Raw genomic sequence first — 18,486 nt, 5'->3', positions numbered from 1 at the left:
CTCTGAGCTCCTTATGCTGCTGAGAACAGAGGTGATCGCTTAAAAAAAAAAAGGGGGGGGGGGGTATTAATAATGTTTATTGTAGCTATACACAAATATTTTGCCTTTCATTTTAAACAGAATGGGTTGATTTACAAGGTGAGGGTTTACATATACTTTAGGAATATGGAAATAATTTGCTTATCACATTCGTCCAACAATTATTTATTCTTTATATAAATTGAGCCCTATGTTTTTTGTTTGCAGATCCTATTTAATAAATAAGGCCACCCTCTGACTTTGGGTGCAATGCCCAGCTCTGGATGCCCAACGCCTGGATTTCTTTATACAGAGACTAGTGAAAATCCACAACTCGGATGGTAAAAACAAGCATTTAAAAAGGATTTTACTGAAAAGTTGATCAATGTCCAAAATAAGGAGGTGTCTTCAGAAATTAGCGACACTTGGCAATAAATTACTCAGCATATGGTAAAAACACACACAATTACAAACAATCTAGTTTTCTTTTTTTTTTTTTCTTTTTTTTTTTATGCTATAAAATGTTACTTACTCTTTTTGGTGGGCTTTTATCCACATTCTTTGTCCCTGCAAAGAGATAATATACAAATTAAAGGGGTTCTCTTCTTTACATAAATATTTATCCAATGCCCCCAGTCAGAGTCATTCTATAATTAAAAGACAAAGGGGGAGATTTACTAAAACCGGAGCACTCAGAATGGGGTGCAGCTGTGCATGGCAGCCAATCAGCTTCTAACTTCAGCTTGTTCAATTAGAGCCCTTTCACACTGAGCTGCCCCGAGCTTTGGCGATAAAACGAAAAATAGCAGCACTTTACTGTCGTTTTTGCAGCGCCATTCGACCACTTTTAACCCCCGCTAGCGGCCGAAAAAGGGTTAAACCCACCCGCAAAGCGATGCTACATCGATTTTTGATGCTGGCAGGACATTTTCTGATGCCCTACCAATGCACCGCTCCAGTGTGCAAGACCTCGGGGCTTGCACACTGGAGTGAATGGAGCCGCTGTTTGAGGGCGCTTTGCATGTGCTATTTTTAACGCTATAGCGCCTGCAAAGCGCCTCAATGTGAAAGGGGTCTTAAGGGCTGGCTTAGCCCTTCCTCCTCTGGGCTGGCCACTCAGCTGTCGGCTAATTGCCAGTTCTCTTCTCTTTCCACAGTTACCAGCTATTCCCGATGATGCTCGTCTGACCTGCCTATTTAAAGTCTTCCTGCTCACTTTTTCATTTGCCTTCGCATTGGTCACATCACAGGGAACCATCTCCTGCTGTTTGTTTCAAGACTGGCTTGCTGACATCCCTCCTGGCTTCTTATCTTGCTTGCGGTTGCTCTCCTTGGATCCCTGACTTCTGGCCTGGCTGATTACCTGATCCGGTTACTGAACTTTGGACTGGCTGACTACCAGATCTGGTTAATGAACTTTGGAATGGCTGACTATCCGATCTGGCTACTGGACTCTGGCTATGCTTGACTATGCTTTTTTCTATTTACCTTTTTATTTTTATTAATAAACAAGTGTGATTTGATTGTACTTCTGTCTCAGTCTGTTTCATGGTTTCTGACACTTAAGCTTTGACAACTACCCCCCCCTTCACATTGGAGGTGGGTTTGAAATCGTGCAAATTCAGCTGAACTCGCACGATTTCAAACCCGCATTTCATTGCAACTTTGGGGGGGGGGGGGCAATTTGGCAGACACCTGTGTGGGTTCATGCACAGATGTCTATCGAAAACGCCCCCGAAGTCGTCAAAAGCAGTGAAATAGTCGGCGTCTCACCGATTCATGCGGTGCCCTTGCCAACAATAGGTTGCGATTTGGCATGCAGCTTGACATGTCAAATCGGCCCGCTGTGAATGGGTGCTTAAGGCTCCATTCACACCCAATGCGTTTTTTTCAGAAATGCAGGACTTTTTTTTTGGAACACGCTCACATCAATGCATATTTGTGCCTCTGCAGGGCTGTGATTGGACAGAGCACGAGTTTGTAAGCAGGGTACAGCTAATGATTATGACTGTACCCCTGGTGATTGGCTCTGGCCAATCACAGCACAGGGTTCTGTGCTGACAAATGCACAGAACAGTGATCTGTCTGTTTCTTCTTCCTGATATCAACTCTGATTTCAGGGAGAAAAGGCAGACTGTTCTGTTATTAAAAGCAGCACACATTACACACATTACACTTGTAAGGCACACAGTTAACCTCTTGATAACCCCTTCCCAGCCAATGTCATTAGTACAGTGTACAGTATTAGACAGGTTTGTTACGTTCTGACAAATTTTTCATTATTCAGAGATTCAGAAATATACACATACCTGAATTACATTATAAACAAATTTTACCGAATGCTCTGCATAACAAAACGAATGTCATCCAAATTATCGGAATTTCGGACTGAAATTCGAATACAATTTCAAACTCCAGTCGAATACTAACTGTACACATACTGCATTGTTTGTTCACTTTGCCAGATTCAAAATTAACTATTTTTTTTAAATCTAAAGTTTTCGATTCGGCCAATTAAAAATGTATCAATTTAAACGTTTAGAATCGAAAAACATTTGTAATTTCGAAGAAAATTTGAAAAATTCTGAATATGAATTCCGAATATGAATCCCGAATACGAATTAAAGGAATAAATTGACTTTAAGGAAACAAAATAACTAGATTAACGAATCTAAACAAATTCAGTAAAAAAAAAAAAATTCAATTCAAAGAAAATTTGAAGAATTATGAATATGAATCCCAAATATGAATTAAAGGAATAAATTGAATTTAATAAAAAGAAATTACTGGATAAATGAATCGAAATTAATTCAGTAAAAAAAAAAAATCTGTAAATTCGAAGAAAATTTTAAGAATTCTGAATACAAAATCCGAATATGAATCCTGAATACGAATTGAAGGAATAAACTGAATTTAAGAAAACAAAATAACTAGATAACTAGATTAACGAATCAAAACAAATTCAGTAAAAAAAAAAAATTGGAGAATTCCGAATATGAATTCCGAATATGAATCCCGAATACAAATTAAAGGAATAAATTTAATTTAACAAAACGAAATAACTAGATTAACGAATCGAAACAAATTCAGTAAAAATAAAATTGTAAATTCGAAGAAAATTTGAAGAATTCCGAATTTGAATCCCGAATACGAATTCCGAATATGAATGAAAGGAATCAATCAAATTTAACTAAACTAAATACAAGATTAACGAATCAAAACAAAACAAATTTTATTGTCATGCACATGTCCATACAGTATTATCACTAATCCCTTATTAGTGTCACTAGTGACATCAGTGTCTGTTATTCAGTTAGCATCCCTTCCAGCCAGTGTCAGTTAGCACCAGATTTCCCGCCACACTATCACAGTCATGCTATAAATAGCTGATCACCCCCATTACAAGTATAGCATCTGTATGGATCAGTATCTTGATCACAATCAGAACTTCAGAAATATACTAGTGTCCCCAATAGTATAGTGTCCCAAAAAATGCAGTTTTGTCTTTACTAGACATGTAGCAGAATACATTTTGGCCTAAATGTATGAAGAAATTTGATTTCATTGGATATATGTTATAACAGAAAGTAGAAAATATTGTGTTTTTTTTCTTTCTTTTAATTTTCGGTCTTTTTTTTATTTATATAATAATAATTAATAAAAAAAATATAAAAACAAAATAATCCAGCGGCGATCAAATACCACCAAAAGAAAGCTCTATTTGTGTGAAAACAATTATAATTATATAAAAAATTATATAATTATATTATATATAATTATAAAATTATATTATATTAAAAATGATATACCCAAATATACATATTATATTATATAATATATATTTGGGTACAGTGTTGCATGGCCGTACAATTTAAAGTAGCGCAGTGCTGAATAGCAAAAAATGCCCTGGTCATGAAGGGGGTAAAACCTTTCCAGAGGTCAAGTAGTTATAGATAACCAATAAATATAGTGTTGTTATAAAAACAGGAAATGGCAAAATTTTAAAGCTTTTATAAATTTGTTACAACTTCACCCTGCTCCTTCCGCAGGTTAGGTGAAAATGGCCATAAATATCAGAATACGAAATCTGAAAATCTAGTTAAGAACATTTTAAACAAAGCATTACAATATTGTGAGCTCCTCTTATCTGTGGTGTATATAATGCCAATATGTGAAATTCTCAGCACATGCATAGTGACTGATCACATATATTCCTTATTTCTGCTACTAATAGATGGCCATATGACTTCCGTACCCTGGTTCTGTAGAGCATCTGATTGGATTAACTGAAGAAAAGCAGACAGCTGCTCCAGTTGTGATTCGCTGAGCTGTCTTAAGTCTACGCCATATTTCTCAAACACTCCCGCTAAACTCTGAACATCTCCTAAATTTTGGACATCTGGAATAGACTGCATCTCCGCCATGGTCTGCTTTCCCATAGGACCTGAAACAAAAAGAATGGACCATTATGTATCTCTGTCTATCCAAAAGACGTGAGGAGCAACTGTCACTGTGAGGAGCAACTGTCACTGTGAGGAGCAACTGTCACCAAATATATGTATAGAAGCCTTTTAAAGAGGAAGTAACCTTCCACACATTAGTTTTACCTATAGGTAAGCCTAAAATAAGGACTGAGGACTGCCGCTCTGATGTCTGCACCTCTATCAGCACAGTGAAAGGTAACATACTAGTTTATATAGGCAATTTTGGGTAACACGTGCCCTTGTCTTGGTACTGCACACTAATTGACAATGTGACTAGCAGACAGCAATACTCCTTTGCTGGTTATACATCAGGGCATCCCTTGTGGATGTGAATCAGTGGCCGGCTCTGGGTTTGCATGCTTGTCCATCTTTGTGTCCATGCGGTCTGTTTCAGCCAACTTTGATTCCCCGCACTTGTTTTTATCATTTCCCCATGTCTTTTCAATGAACCCTATATATAAGTACCTTTAACCCTAAATACTATATACAGTATCTCACAAAAGTGAGTACACCCCTTACATTTTTGTAAATATTTTATTCTTTCTTTTCATGTGACAACACTGAAGAAATTACACTTTGCTACAATGTAAAGTAGTGAGTGTACAGCTTGTATAACAGTGTAAATTTGCTGTCCCCTCAAAATAACTCAATACACAGCCATTAATGTCTAAACCGCTGGCAACAAAAGTGAGTACACCCCTAAGTGAAAATGTCCAAATTGGGCCCAAAGTGTCAATATTTTGTGTGGCCACCATTATTTTCCAGCACTGCCTTTACTCTCTTGGCATGGAGGTCACCAGAGCTTCACAGGTTACCACTGGAGTCCTCTTCCCCTCCTTCATGATGACATCACAGAGCTGGTGGATAAGAGACCTTGTGCTCCTCCACCTTCCGTCTGAGGATCGCCCCACAGATACTCAATAGGGTTTAGGTCTGTAGACATGCTTGGCCAGTCCATCACCTTTACCCTCAGCTTCTTTAGCAAGGCAATGGTTGTCTTGGAGGTGTGTTTGGGGTTGTTATTATGTTGGAATACTGCCCTGCGGCCCAGTCTCTGAAGGGAGGGGATCATGCTCTGCTTCAGTATGTCACAGTACATGTTGGCATTCATGGTTCCCTCAATGATCTGTAGCTCCCCAGTGCCGGCAGCTCTCATGCATACCCAGACCATGACACTCCCACCACCATGCTTGACTGTAGACAAGACACACTTGTCTTTGTACTCCTCACCTGGTTGCCACCAACCTACTTGACACCATCTGAACCAAATAAGTTTATCTTGGTCTCATCAGACCACAGGACATGGTTCAGTAATCCATGTCCTTAGTCTGCTTGTCTTCAGCAAACTATCTGCAGCCTTTCTTGTGCATCATCTTTAGAAGAGGCCTCCTTCTGGGATGACAGCCATGCAGACCAATTTGATGCAGTGTGCGGCGTATGGTCTGAGCACTGACAGGCTGACCCCCCACCCCTTCAACCTCTGCAGCAATGCTGGCAGCACTCATACGTCTATTTCCCAAAGACAACCTCTGGATGTGACGCTGAGCACGTGCACTCAACTTCTTTGGTTGACCATGACGAGGCCTATTCTGAGTGGAACCTGTTCTGTTAAACCACTGTATGGTCTTGGCCACTGTGCTGCAGCTCAGTTTCAGAGTCTTGGCAATCTTCTTATAGCCTAGGTCATCTTTATGTAGAGCAACAATTCTTTTTTTCAGATCCTCAGAGAGTTCTTTGCCATCAGGTGCCATGTAGAACTTCCAGTGACCAGTATGAGAGAGTGAGAGCGATAACACCAAATTAAACACACCTGCTCCCCATTCACACCTGAGACCTTGTAACACTAACGAGTCACATGACACCGGGGAGGAGAAATGGCTAATTGGGCCCAATTTGGACATTTTCACTTAGGGATATACTCACTTTTGTTGGCCAGCGGTTTAGACATTAATGGCTGTGTGTTGAGTTATTTTGAGGGGATGGCAAATTTACACTGTTATACAAGCTGTACACTCACTACTTTACATTGTAGCAAAGTGTCATTTGTAAAAGTACTTGTTTTTTTATGTAATATTGTACAAATACTATGTGACTAAATCTTTGTTGCAGATAAAGATAAAGTCACCCAAGTATAAATTTACCCTGATGAAGAAAAATATGTACCAATAAGATTTCTGAAATATGTCAGGATGTATGCTACAAATTTTCATGGACTGACCTCAGCTTGACTCTGGCAGTACCTGGATTATTAGCTTTGGGTTTGATATATATGTCTATGTATTAAAGTGGTTGTAAACCCTCCACTACAACTTTTGCTCTTCGTAATCTATATAGCACGAAAGTTCACTCACTGTTTTTGTTGCGATAGAAATCGCCCTTCAATGTGCAGTGACGTCAGCCGCGCTTGCGCATTGCGTATATCGTTTAACGGCATACAATGTGTGCCACTTCTGTCTCCACTGCATGCCGGGTCATTATCTTACACTGAGAACAGCACTGAAGCCTCGCGATGCTGCACTCTTATCCTCTCCTTCCTGGTTCTCCCCCTTGTGACTGCGATTTGCCGTCATCATTGTCTTAGCTCTGTTCCGTAGTAACGGCAACCGAGCTAGAGGCTTGGATTCGATGCTATGGCGCATGCGTGAGATTTGGACAGGGAAACCAAGTAAGGGCGGAAATTATGTCCACAAACGATTGAACATACAGGAGTTTGAATGGCGCGGCCAATATCCGGAAGACATTGCAAGATATTTGCAAACCTCGTTTTTGAGAAATTTAAATGTGTGTGGCTTAGCAATCATTTACAGCATTTATATAATTAAAAAAAAAAAAGAAAGAAGTTTACTTCCTCTTTAACTGGTTCATTGGTGTACTTTTTGTATATTTTAATGTGATTGTTTATGACTACAACATTTATCAGATGCTGTGTACTCAATAAAAGTGGCATATGTTTGTATTTTATTTACTCCATTACCTTTATTTCTGCCATAAAATTCGGCCCCTGTTGCCCTTGGTGCATGCTCTTATTCTGTTTTAAGGATGTTGGCAGTCCTACACATTTAATTCCCATAAATAATTGTCTTCTATTTCCAAATACAAATTCAGGTTATCAAGTTGTTTATGGGCGTGCCTTATATAATATATACTGTATGTATAAATGTTACCAGGAGTTCTTTTAGATAATAGTAACTTCATGGTATGTGTCCATGCCAATTTTAGGCACCTCAAAACCACATATATGTAAGCCCTTGTACACACGGTCGGATATTCCGATGGACAATGTCCGATCGGACCGTGTTGTCAGATAATCCGACCGTGTGTGGGCTTCATCTGACTGTTTCCATCGGAGTATCCGACGGACCAAGTTTTCCAGCTGGGCTATAAAATTTTCCGACAACATGATCCGATCGGACTTTGATTGTGTGTAGAGAATTCCGATCGGACAAAGTGCCACGCATGCTCAGATCAGATTCCTAGAGCAAAGCTATTGGCTACTAGCCTGAACGTAGTCCCATCATAACGAAATTACATCATCACGTTCTGAACTATAGGATTTACCGACATCTTTGTCCGACCGTGTGTATGCAACAGTTTCGGACAAAATCCATCGGACAAAATCCGCCGGACAAAATCCGCCGGACAAAATCCGCCGCACAAAATCCGGATTTGGTTGTCAGAATGTCCGACCGTGTGTACAAGGGCTTAGGGGAGTGTAAATGTGATGTTTGAAAACAGCTGATAAAGCCTATGACCTTGCTGCACATCACTAGAGAAACCAACCATAGCATTATAAACCCCAATACAACTTCCTAGGCACTAATCAACAAGCACTGACAAAAAAATATGTCCCCGTTGGGGCTTTGATAGCTTTGAACTTTAGTTAAACCACCTTCACCTCCTTGCCCTCAAGATAGCCCCACTTTTCAAACAACTAACAAATGACTAAGCACAGAGACCTTTCAATGTCCTTCCTTCTTCTGGACGGCGGTCCTGGTCACCTTCGTCCATCAGGCTCATCCTTTCAATCTTTTCGGAACTATCAAGGAGATCATCCATCAAGTTACCGTCCACACTGTCGCGGGGAAGCTTCCTTCTCAGTTCTGCCCAGGCATGGTGAGTGTCACTGGGCCACTGTATAGGTAAAGGCGATTCTGGTCCACCCTGAAGCCTCCCGTAGACAACATGTCTAGATCCCTCAGGCCAGGAGTGAGTGGCAGCAAAGAAGTGTTGGGAGTTTCTCACACGGTTGGGGTCCTGATAGCCCAGCTGCATAGATAGAAATTGAAAGTTTCAGATAATGACAAGTGGGTTAACAAGAGATAATTAAATAGACAAATTCGAAGAAAGAGATACATGGATAAAATAATGCTTTGCTACAATGTTATTATCTTTCCCATAAATGTCACCTCCAATGATGGGTCAAATGAGGGCTGATAACTTCTGCTATAAACACCATTTTTTGGGAAGTTGTATGGAATTAATGTGCTCAGCAGGTCAACAACAATAATTGGAGCTAGCATTGGACAAAGGACTGGGTTGGGGTTTGGATGTGGGGTGTAGGGGAAGTTATCTCCTACATCACAGTAATGGAAGCATTACATGGAGAACAATCCAGAAGTTCTTCACGTTAATGTGCAACTTTAGCCCAGGCTTTTGGAGCTATAGCCCCGAATCTGGGGCCCATACCCAGGAGTCTCTGCAGGGGTCCCCAAGGGGAAGGGGAGGCTTTCTGGGGACCCTGATGTAAGTGGGGGGCTCCCTGGGGACCCTGATGCAAGAAGGAGGCTCTCTGGGACCCTGATTTTAAGGTGGAGGCTCTCTGGGGACCCTGATTTTAAGGTGGAGGCTCTCTGAGGACCCTGATTTTAAGGGGCAGCTCTCTGGGGACCCTAATGTAAGAAGGAGGCTCTCTGGGAACCCTGATGTAAGTGGGGGGCTCTCTGGGGACCCTGATGCAAGAAGGAGGCTCTCTGTGACCCTGATTTTAAGAGGGAGGCTCTATGGGGACCCTGATTTTAAGAGGGAGGCTCTCTGGGGACCCTGATTTTAAGGGGGAGGCTCTCTGGGGACCCTGATTTAAGGGGGCAGCTCTCTGGGGACCCTAATGTAAGGGGGGCTCTCCGGGAACCTTGATGTAAGTGGGGGGCTCTCTGGGGACCCTGATGTGAGTGGGGGGCTCTATGGGGATATATACACACATGCACACGTATATTGCTGTATATACATGTGTAGGCCTGCCCAAGCATATGACTTTCTTTACTGCGCTGCCATGGGTTCTAGCCCCAGATCTTTTATAGTCCTAGCTGGATGGAATAGTTAAAGCCCACTTTCAATTTTGAACACTACCTTACAAATAAGAGAAAAAACTTTGAAACAAACGTTATCTTCCCCTCACCACATGGGCCTCCACATCTCCTATACTTGGCATAAAGACTAACGGTTCACTGATTCACTCTGGGCCTACCACCCGACCAGTCTTCCCGTTGCCCCTCATTCTAAGGTCCTGTCACTGCCACTGGAGTCTTCAGGATACCAATCCCACTGATGGACCCAATAGAAGGTGTTCACATCACCATGCAGTGACTTGGGCTCCTAAAACGAACCCTGCCACTTTGCAGTCCAGAACAGTAGACTTCAGACCCGGCACATCACAAGGCCAAGAATCAGGTAAATATTTGATCCATTTAGTTTAGATATTTTTAAACTGGGGCAATTGATTAGAGGGGAATGTGGGATGGGGTTATAGGAGGAAGGGGTTTCTTCAATATTTGTATCCCATTTGGTAAGACTTCCATTCACTTGCACTCTGGCTGTCACTTAAAGAGGAACTGCAGTCTGCTCACATAATTTGTAATAAAAACACTTTTGCCGTTCTGAAGCTTCCCTTCAACCACTTTGCATATTATTTTATTTATACTGTGATTCTGTACCTGCCTTGCTGCAGAAATCTCCCCTCACTAAGTCTGGCTTCAACCATTTTAACTGTGGGCAGCTGAAGCTGCTGCCTTTTCACTTCCTGGATTTACACAGACAGGCAGAGGCACACCTCCAGCTCTGCAGCTCTATTTGGCCCTCTTATGACTCATCCCCCTCCCTTCCTGGCAAACTCTCACAAGAGTGAGAGAGAGAGCTGTGCATGATGTCATAAGCCTAGGCTAATGATCAGACAAGAAACAGGAAGTGGGCTGTATAAGGGATTTACTGGCAGAAAAAAAAATGTTACTATCCAAAGTTAAAACAACAAGGGAAGAAGATTTATTAGATGGAAAGATGAAAAAAAAATACTGAAGTTCCGTTTTAAAAAGGATGTGCTCGTTGGAGGACATATAGTTACATAGTTAGTAAGGTTGAATAAAGACACCAGTCCATCCAGTTCAACCTGAGTGTCTACAATTGCCCTTATCCCTGTATATTGCACACTCACATTGGTGATACCCTACCCTACCCTCAAGGAGCCCAGAATCCAAGGTCCCCATTCATATACTAGGGCCAATTTAGACAGAAGCCAATTAACCTACCAGCATGTCTGTGGAGTGTGGGAGAAAACCGGAGTACCTGGAGGAAACCCACACAGGCACAGGGAGAACATGCAAACTTCAGGCAGGTAGTGTCGTGGTTGGGATTTGAACCACTACACCACACCACTGTGCTGCCCACAGGACCTGACCAATGTTTTGGTGGCAACTAAACATTTTGGATCATCAATCCCTTTTTGTCGCAGAGACAATGGTCACCGGGATGAAAAGCGAATGAAAATCTCCCCATGTTTTGACTACAAATACACTTTAACAAAGATAATACCAGGCATCTGCTCTCAGGAAGGTGTTTTGAACTTTAAAACGTTACAAGGCTGATGGGATAACTTTAAGGCCCCTTTCACACTGGGGCAATTTGTCTGCCTGTGTAGCACCTGAAAAAAACAGCCCCTTTCACTCCAGTGTGAAAACCCGAGGGCTTTCACACTGGAGTGGTGCGCTAACAGCAGGATGGTGAAAAAAGTCCTGCTAGCCACATCTTTGGAGCAGTGAAAGGAGCGGTGTATTCACCGCTCCTAAACCACTCCTACCCATTGAAATCAATGGGACAGTGCAGCTATACCGCCGGCAAAGCGCCGCTGCAGCGGCTCTTTGCGGGCGGTTTTAACCCTTTTTCGGCCGCTAATGGGGGTTAAAACCACCCCGCTAGCGGCCGCAGACCGCCGTTAAACCGCCGACGCCCGCACCGCCCAAGTGTGAAAGGGGCCTAACTCTAATGCCCCGTACACACGAGCGGAATTTCCGTCGGAAAAAGTGTGATGGGAGCTTTTGGTCAGATAGTCCGACCGTGTGTATGCTCCATCCATCTTTTTCTGTCTGAATTTCCACCAGCAAATGATTGAGAGCAGGAAATTCCATTCGTCTCTATGCAATAATGATGCGCAAAAGACCACATATGCTCGGAAGCAATTTGACGCATGCTCGGAAGCATTGAACTTCATTTTCTTGGCTCGTCTTAGTGTTGTACATCACCGCGTTCTTGGCGGTCGAAAGTTCAGAGAACATTTGTGTGACCGTGTGCATGCAAGATTTTTCTGATGGAAATTCCGCTTGTGTGTATGGGACAAAAGATTAAACTAGAAAAGGGGAACTACAGATCTCCAGCTAGCCCTCCCTAATATGGTGGAAGTATTGCTCCTTACAGGTGAACCATTGAGCTTTGGTTGATATTTTCCTGCTTAGGACTTACCTGTGAACTTGGTGACTGAGAGGAGAGCAGAAAGTAGGTCAAGTATCGATCCAACAGAGGAGACAAGTTCTGCTTGAAGCTCATGGGAAGTCTTTGTGGTCCTGATGAGGAATCTGATGATGTCACTTTTGATCTTAAATACGGTAAGGGATCCACTTGGTTGGTCCACCTTTGAGCTGACAGTGGACCTGTAAGCCGCTGAATTGTCCGCCCCGCCAATGGGGATCTAAAAAATAGGGATTTTAGGATTTTAAATGAGAATGTCTGCAAATATCCCACCCCTCCAGGCATGTATTTTTACCCAACCGGTCTCCCTTTGTTACCTCTCTGCACTGCAGGAACCCTCACTAAGACCCCTTTCACACCGAGGGCGCTTTGCAGGCACTATAGCATTAGAAATAGCGCCTGCGATCCACCCTCAAACTGCTGCACCGATGTCTCCAGTGTGAAAACCCGGGGGCTTTCACATTGGAGCGGTGCGCTGGCAGGACATCAGGAAAAGTCCTGCCAACAGCTTCTTTGGAGCGGTGAAGGAGCGGTGCGTTTACCACACCTCCACCGCTGCTCCCAATGGAAATCAATGGGGCAGCGCTGCAATACTGCCTGCAAAATGCTGCTATTATGGGTGGTTTCAACCCTTTCTCGGCCGCTAGCGGCCGAAATGCACCGCAAATCCGAAGGTAAAACGCCACTAAAAATAGCAGTGTTTTACCGCCGACGCTATAGGTGGCGCAGTGTGAAAGCCCTCTAAGTTGTAGGCAGGTGCAGTCTGTTGAATCCACTGCAGGTGGTGCTCAACCAAAAAACGCTGTTTGAAATCCCACACATTGCAACACTGGGTAGTCCCTGGGTATCCAATAATGGCAAACCTTGGCACCTCAGATGTTTTGGAACTACATTTCCCATGATGCTCATGCGCTCTGCAGTGAAGTTGAGGATCACGGAAAATATAGTTCCGAAACATCTGGGGTGCCAAGTTTCGCTATCTCTGTTCTATACAGACATGCAGTTTTTTAAATAGAATTTAAGTGACGCACCAATTATTACCCACTTCCAACTTTTTAAGTTGTTATGGCAATAGATTTCTCTTTTTGAAAAACACAGTTAAGATATATGAGTAAAAGGTGATCAATGTACCACACGCCGCCTCAGCTTTGATAAAGCGCATGCGCGCGAAACATGTTAGCAGGCCGGTCGGCATGACAACCCCCCTCGCTACGGAGCCTTCCACGTGACCAATAGTGACCCGCAACCGTTCGGGCAAGCGAAGCGCTGCGCTCCAAGCCTCTCCAACACACAAGGTGGACGCCACCTTGTGTCCAACTTGGATTAACATCCTTCAGCGCTTACTGCACCTCCGTCCCGGAGCACAGGGAGCAGGATTGACCCTTTTTCTTCCACTCCTCCAGCTCAGCGTGACGGCGCCCCAGCCCTACAGTCCAGCCATTAACAAAAGTGAGTGTCTTTTGGGAACTCTGTTCCAATCATTTATTTACACCTATATACGAACTTCACTGGTTCCCCCTGCCTCTGGGAGATAATCACCCACAATCATTCAATCTACGTGTACAATAGACTACACTAGCAACACAGCCCTGTTTTTTACCAACATCTCAAAGTTACGAGTAGAAGATCCCAGGGTTAATTTATCATCAAGCAACTGTTGTTTTATTGTCGTGATTGACTGATGTAAAGGTTTTAAGATCCCTGGAGGATCAGACGTCTTTTATTGAGTTTTTTTCTTTTTCATTTTAATAAATTGTTTCTATGCTTTTCACATCAGACTATGAGTCTCTCTGATGCGCTGTTCTTGTGATGGTTCAATTTCTGCTTTCTTCCACCATGTCCAAAGTGGTCTAGCAGCTGCACATTGAGACTAATTATAGGCCCTCTATGAGACAACAATTAACCTAATATTTGGATAAAGTGTTCTCTACAAAAGGTTTCTTCCATTTGTGCGCCAAGAACTTTTGTTTTTAATATGATCAATGTAAGCACCCTTGACAGCACTATATGGTTTGTCCCAACCCATATAACAATGTATTTTGCTGGACAGCTTGGTCTGTAGGTAAATGTGGAGAAAAGTATAAATAAAGGCATGTGAAAGAAAATAAAAAATCATATACTGAATACTGCCAATTATAGATATACTATACACTAAAATGTGTTTTTTGATATGATGTAATAAAGTATATAAATCATTTTTTTTTAATCTGTATTCTATTTGAGTCGTTGACACCATAATAATCCCCATGTTCTCTACCCCCCACTTTCGTAACTAACTTATGGGATGAGGTGCCTTATTTAAAATGGACCCCACTGTCACTTTCTCTAATTTTATAGATACACTATATTGTCAAAAGTATTGGGACACATGCCTTTAAACGCGCATGAACTTTAATGGCATCCCAGTCTTAGTCCGTAGGGTTCAGTATTGAGTTGGTCCACCCTTTGCAGCTATAACAGCTTCAACTCATCTGGGAAGGCCGTCCACATAGTTTAGGAGTGTGTCTATGGGAATGTTTGACCATTCTTCCAGAAGCGCATTTGTGAGGTCAGTCACTGATGAGGGACGAGAAGGACTGAATCGCAGTCTCCGCTCTAATTCATCCCAAAGGTGTTCTATCGGGTTAAGGTCAGGACTCTGTGCAGGCCAGTCATGTTCCTCCACCCCAAACTCGCTCGCTCATCCATGTCTTTATGGACTTTTCTTTGTGCACTGGTGCGGAGTCATGTTGAAACGGAAGGGGCCATCCCCAAATTGTTCCCACAAAGTTGGGAGCATGAAATTGTCCAAAATGTCTTGGTACACTGACCCCTTAAAGTAGTTGTAAACTCTCCCCAACAACTTTGTCCCATGTAAATCAGCATAAAACACCCTAATGAACACTGCTTGTAGATATCACTTTACTTGTTTAGTATTGTTGTAATCCTTTTTGTTCTTTAGAATGAAGTCATTATGCATGCCCAGATCTCCCCTGATTTACGGCACACTCTCTATGTGCTTATCTATCTGTTATCAGGACTTCCTATGGCACAACACTGAACTCCCAGGAGGCTGCAGAATCACTCAGAGCTTCCTCCTACACCCCGTGTGACATCACATGCAGTGTAAACTTGGCCATTACTGCAGTCTTATCAGCTGAAGCAAACATTAGACATCAACACAAGTAAATACTATGAAATAAAACAAGTCAGCTATGAACAGGGAAGCAGGGTTGCCATAGAAACTTTGGATTGAGAAGGAGGCTTGGTTAACAGTACAGGAAGTGCTTAATCTAAGGGCAGAAATACACTCCACTGTGGACTCAGAAAACAATACTTAAGATGGCGCTGCCTAACCCCTGGAAACGAGTTTTTAAAAGTTTCTTTAACCACTTAACGACCACCGCATGCCATTGTACGTCATCACAATGGCATGTACAGGCACAAGCACGTACATGTACGTGCTTGCCTTCCAGTGGGTGGGGGGTCCAATCGGACCCCCTCCCGCTGGATGCGGCGGTCCGTTTCGCTTCAGGAGCGATCCGGGATGAGGGGATGGCCGTTGGTTTCTGGCCATCCCCTCTCGATCGCTCCTGGAGAATGAGAAGCTTCCTCCCACTGTGTATTGTATACACAGGCAGGGAGGAAGTGATGTCATTCTCCTCGGGGCGGTCTTATTGACCAAACACTACACTGACACTAACTAACACACAGGCACACAAACCCTCCCCGATCACCCCCCCCCCGATCGCCCCCCGCCCCCCCCAGTCACAGTGTCACTGATTGCAGTGATCATTTATTTACTGATCACTGCATTCAGTGTCAGTTGTAAAAGTAAAAACTGTCAGGGCAGTTAGTGTTAGGTCCAGGGTAGCCCCCTACCACCCCCCAATAAAGGTTTAACCCCCTGATTGCCCCTAGAGTTAACCCTTTCACCCCCTTTTGCCAGTGTCACTAAGCGATCATTTTTCTGATCGCTGCATTAGTGTCGCTAGTGTCGCTAGGTAGCTAGTTATTTTTTTAGGTTCACCGCCAGGTTTTTATAGCGCTAGGTACCCCGATATACTACCCAATAATGGTTTTAACCCCCTGATTGCCCCTAGTTAACCCTTTCACCCCCTTTTGCCAGTGTCACTAAGCGATCCTTTTTCTGATCGCTGCATTAATGTCACTAGGTAGCTAGTTATTTTTTTAGGTTCACCGCCAGGTTTTTATAGCGCTAGGTACCCCCATATACTACCCAATAATGGTTTTAACCCTCTGATTGCCCCTAGTTAACCCTTTCACCAGCAATCACTGTATAAGTGTCACTGGTGACGCTGGTTAGCCAGTTAGTTATTTAGGTTCCCCGTCAGGTTTTTATATAGCGCCAGGGACCCCCATATACTACCTAATAAAAATTTGAACCCCCTGATTGCCCCTAGTTAACCCTTTCACCAGTGATCACCGTATAAGTGTTACGTGTGACTCTGGTTAGTTAGTTTGCTTTTTATAGCATCAGGGTACCCACCATTTATTACCCAATAAAGGTTTAACCCCCTGATCACCCGGCGGGTGATATCAATTAGGTTTTAGGGTCAGGGTCTGCGTCGCCCCAGGCAGCGCTAGGTTAGTGCCAGTACCGCTAACACCCAAGCGCAAAGCATAAACCTCCCGTAGTGGTATAGAATCTGAACAGATCAATATCTGATCTGATCAGATCTATACTAGCGTCCCCAGCAGTTTAGGGTTCCAAAAAAACGCATTGTTAGCGGGATCAGCCCAGATACCTGCTAGCACCTGCGTTTTGCCCCTCCGCCCAGCCCACCCAAGTGCAGTATCGATTGATCACTGTCACTTACAAAACACTAAACACATAACTACAGCGATCGCAGAGTCAGGCCTGATCCCTGCGATCGCTAACAGTTTTTTTTGGTAGCGTTTTATATTTAAATCCGGAAGGCAGTGCTTGGTTTTCGGGGTCCAGTACGTGGCTAGGCTCCCAAAAAGTCCCCCACATGTGGTATCCCCGTACTCGGGAGAAGCAGCAGAATTTATTTTGGGGTGTAATTTGACTTATGCCCATAGCATATGTGAGCAATATATCATTTAGTGACAACTTTGTGCAAAAAAAAAAAAAATTGTAATATTCCTGCAACTTGTGGCAAAATATAAAATATTTCATGGACTCAACATGCCTCTCAGTAAATAGCTTGGGGTGTCTACTTTCCAAAATGGGGTCATTTGGGGGGGTTTTGTGTTATTTTGGCATTTTATGGCCTTCGAAACTGTGATAGGTAGTGAGGAGTGAAATCAAAAATTTGCACCCTTAGAAACCCTGAAGGCAGTGATTGGTTTTCGGGGTGCCGTACGCAGCTAGACTCCCAAAAAGTCCCACATATGTGGTATTCCCGTACTCAGGAGAAGCAGCAGAATATATTTTGGGGTGCAATTCCACATATAACTATGGCATGTGTGAGCAATATATCATTTAGTGACAACTTTTTGTAAACTTTTTTTTTTTTTGTGTCATTATTCAATCACTTGGGACAAAAAAAAAAATATTCAATGGGCTCAACATGCCTCTCAGCAATTTCCTTGGGGTGTCTACTTTCCAAAATGGGGTCATTGGGGGGGGGGGGGGTTCTACTGCCCTGCCATTTTAGCACCTCAATAAATGAGATAGGCAGTCATAAATTAAAAGCTGTGTAAATTCCAGAAAATGTACTCTAGTTTGTAGACGCTATAACTTTTGCGCAAACCAAAAAATATACGCTTATTGACATTTTACTAAAGACATGTGGCTGAATACATTTTGCCCTAAATGTATGACTAAGATTGAGTTTATTCGATTTATCTTATAACAAAAAGTAGAAAATATATTTTTTTCTCAAAATTTTCGGTCTTTTTCCATTTATATTGCAAAAAATAAAAATCGCAGAGGCAATCAAATACCACCAAAAGAAAGCTCTATTTGTGGAAAGAAAAGGACGCAAATTTCGTTTGGGTACACCATTGCATGACCACGCAATTACCAGTTAAAGCAGTGCAGTGCCAAATTGTAAAAAGACCTCTGGTCCTTAGGCTGTTAATTGGTCTGGGGCTGAAGTGGTTAAACAGTAAGTAATATGCGATTTGGACTGGATTACAGTGGCTATAGTTGAATAATTACTTATTATAATGGACTAAATGAAAAGAAGCATCAGAGTGGGAGAGTTTACTTCCTCTTTAAGAGTTCCCTTCACTGGAACTAAGGGGCCAATCCCAAGAGGATTGGCCTTAAGGGGTCAATCCC

General features: G+C 42.7%; 1 protein-coding gene across 2 annotated transcripts in view; it reads right to left on the bottom strand.

Moving 5' to 3' along the window:
* PTPRN (protein tyrosine phosphatase receptor type N) overlaps positions 1–18,486 on the bottom strand; it is a 169,968-nt gene that overhangs the window by 110,442 nt on the left and 41,040 nt on the right. For both annotated transcript variants that reach the window (XM_077447849.1, XM_077447850.1), the window contains exons 5-8: positions 12,228–12,453; positions 8,459–8,768; positions 4,274–4,462; positions 551–585 (exon numbers count right to left, since the gene is read on the bottom strand). In XM_077447849.1, the coding sequence (XP_077303975.1) occupies positions 551–585; positions 4,274–4,462; positions 8,459–8,768; positions 12,228–12,453 (760 nt within the window). The remainder of the gene's footprint in view (positions 1–550; positions 586–4,273; positions 4,463–8,458; positions 8,769–12,227; positions 12,454–18,486) is intronic.

This window comes from Lithobates pipiens, unplaced genomic scaffold (genome assembly GCF_037356315.1).
Source record: "Lithobates pipiens isolate NorthernLeopardFrog02 unplaced genomic scaffold, aLitPip1_a1.2 Scaffold_22, whole genome shotgun sequence".
Taxonomy (NCBI): domain Eukaryota; kingdom Metazoa; phylum Chordata; class Amphibia; order Anura; family Ranidae; genus Lithobates; species Lithobates pipiens.
The sequence above is the reverse complement of the archived record's forward strand: the minus strand, read 5'-3'. Positions and strand labels throughout refer to the sequence as shown.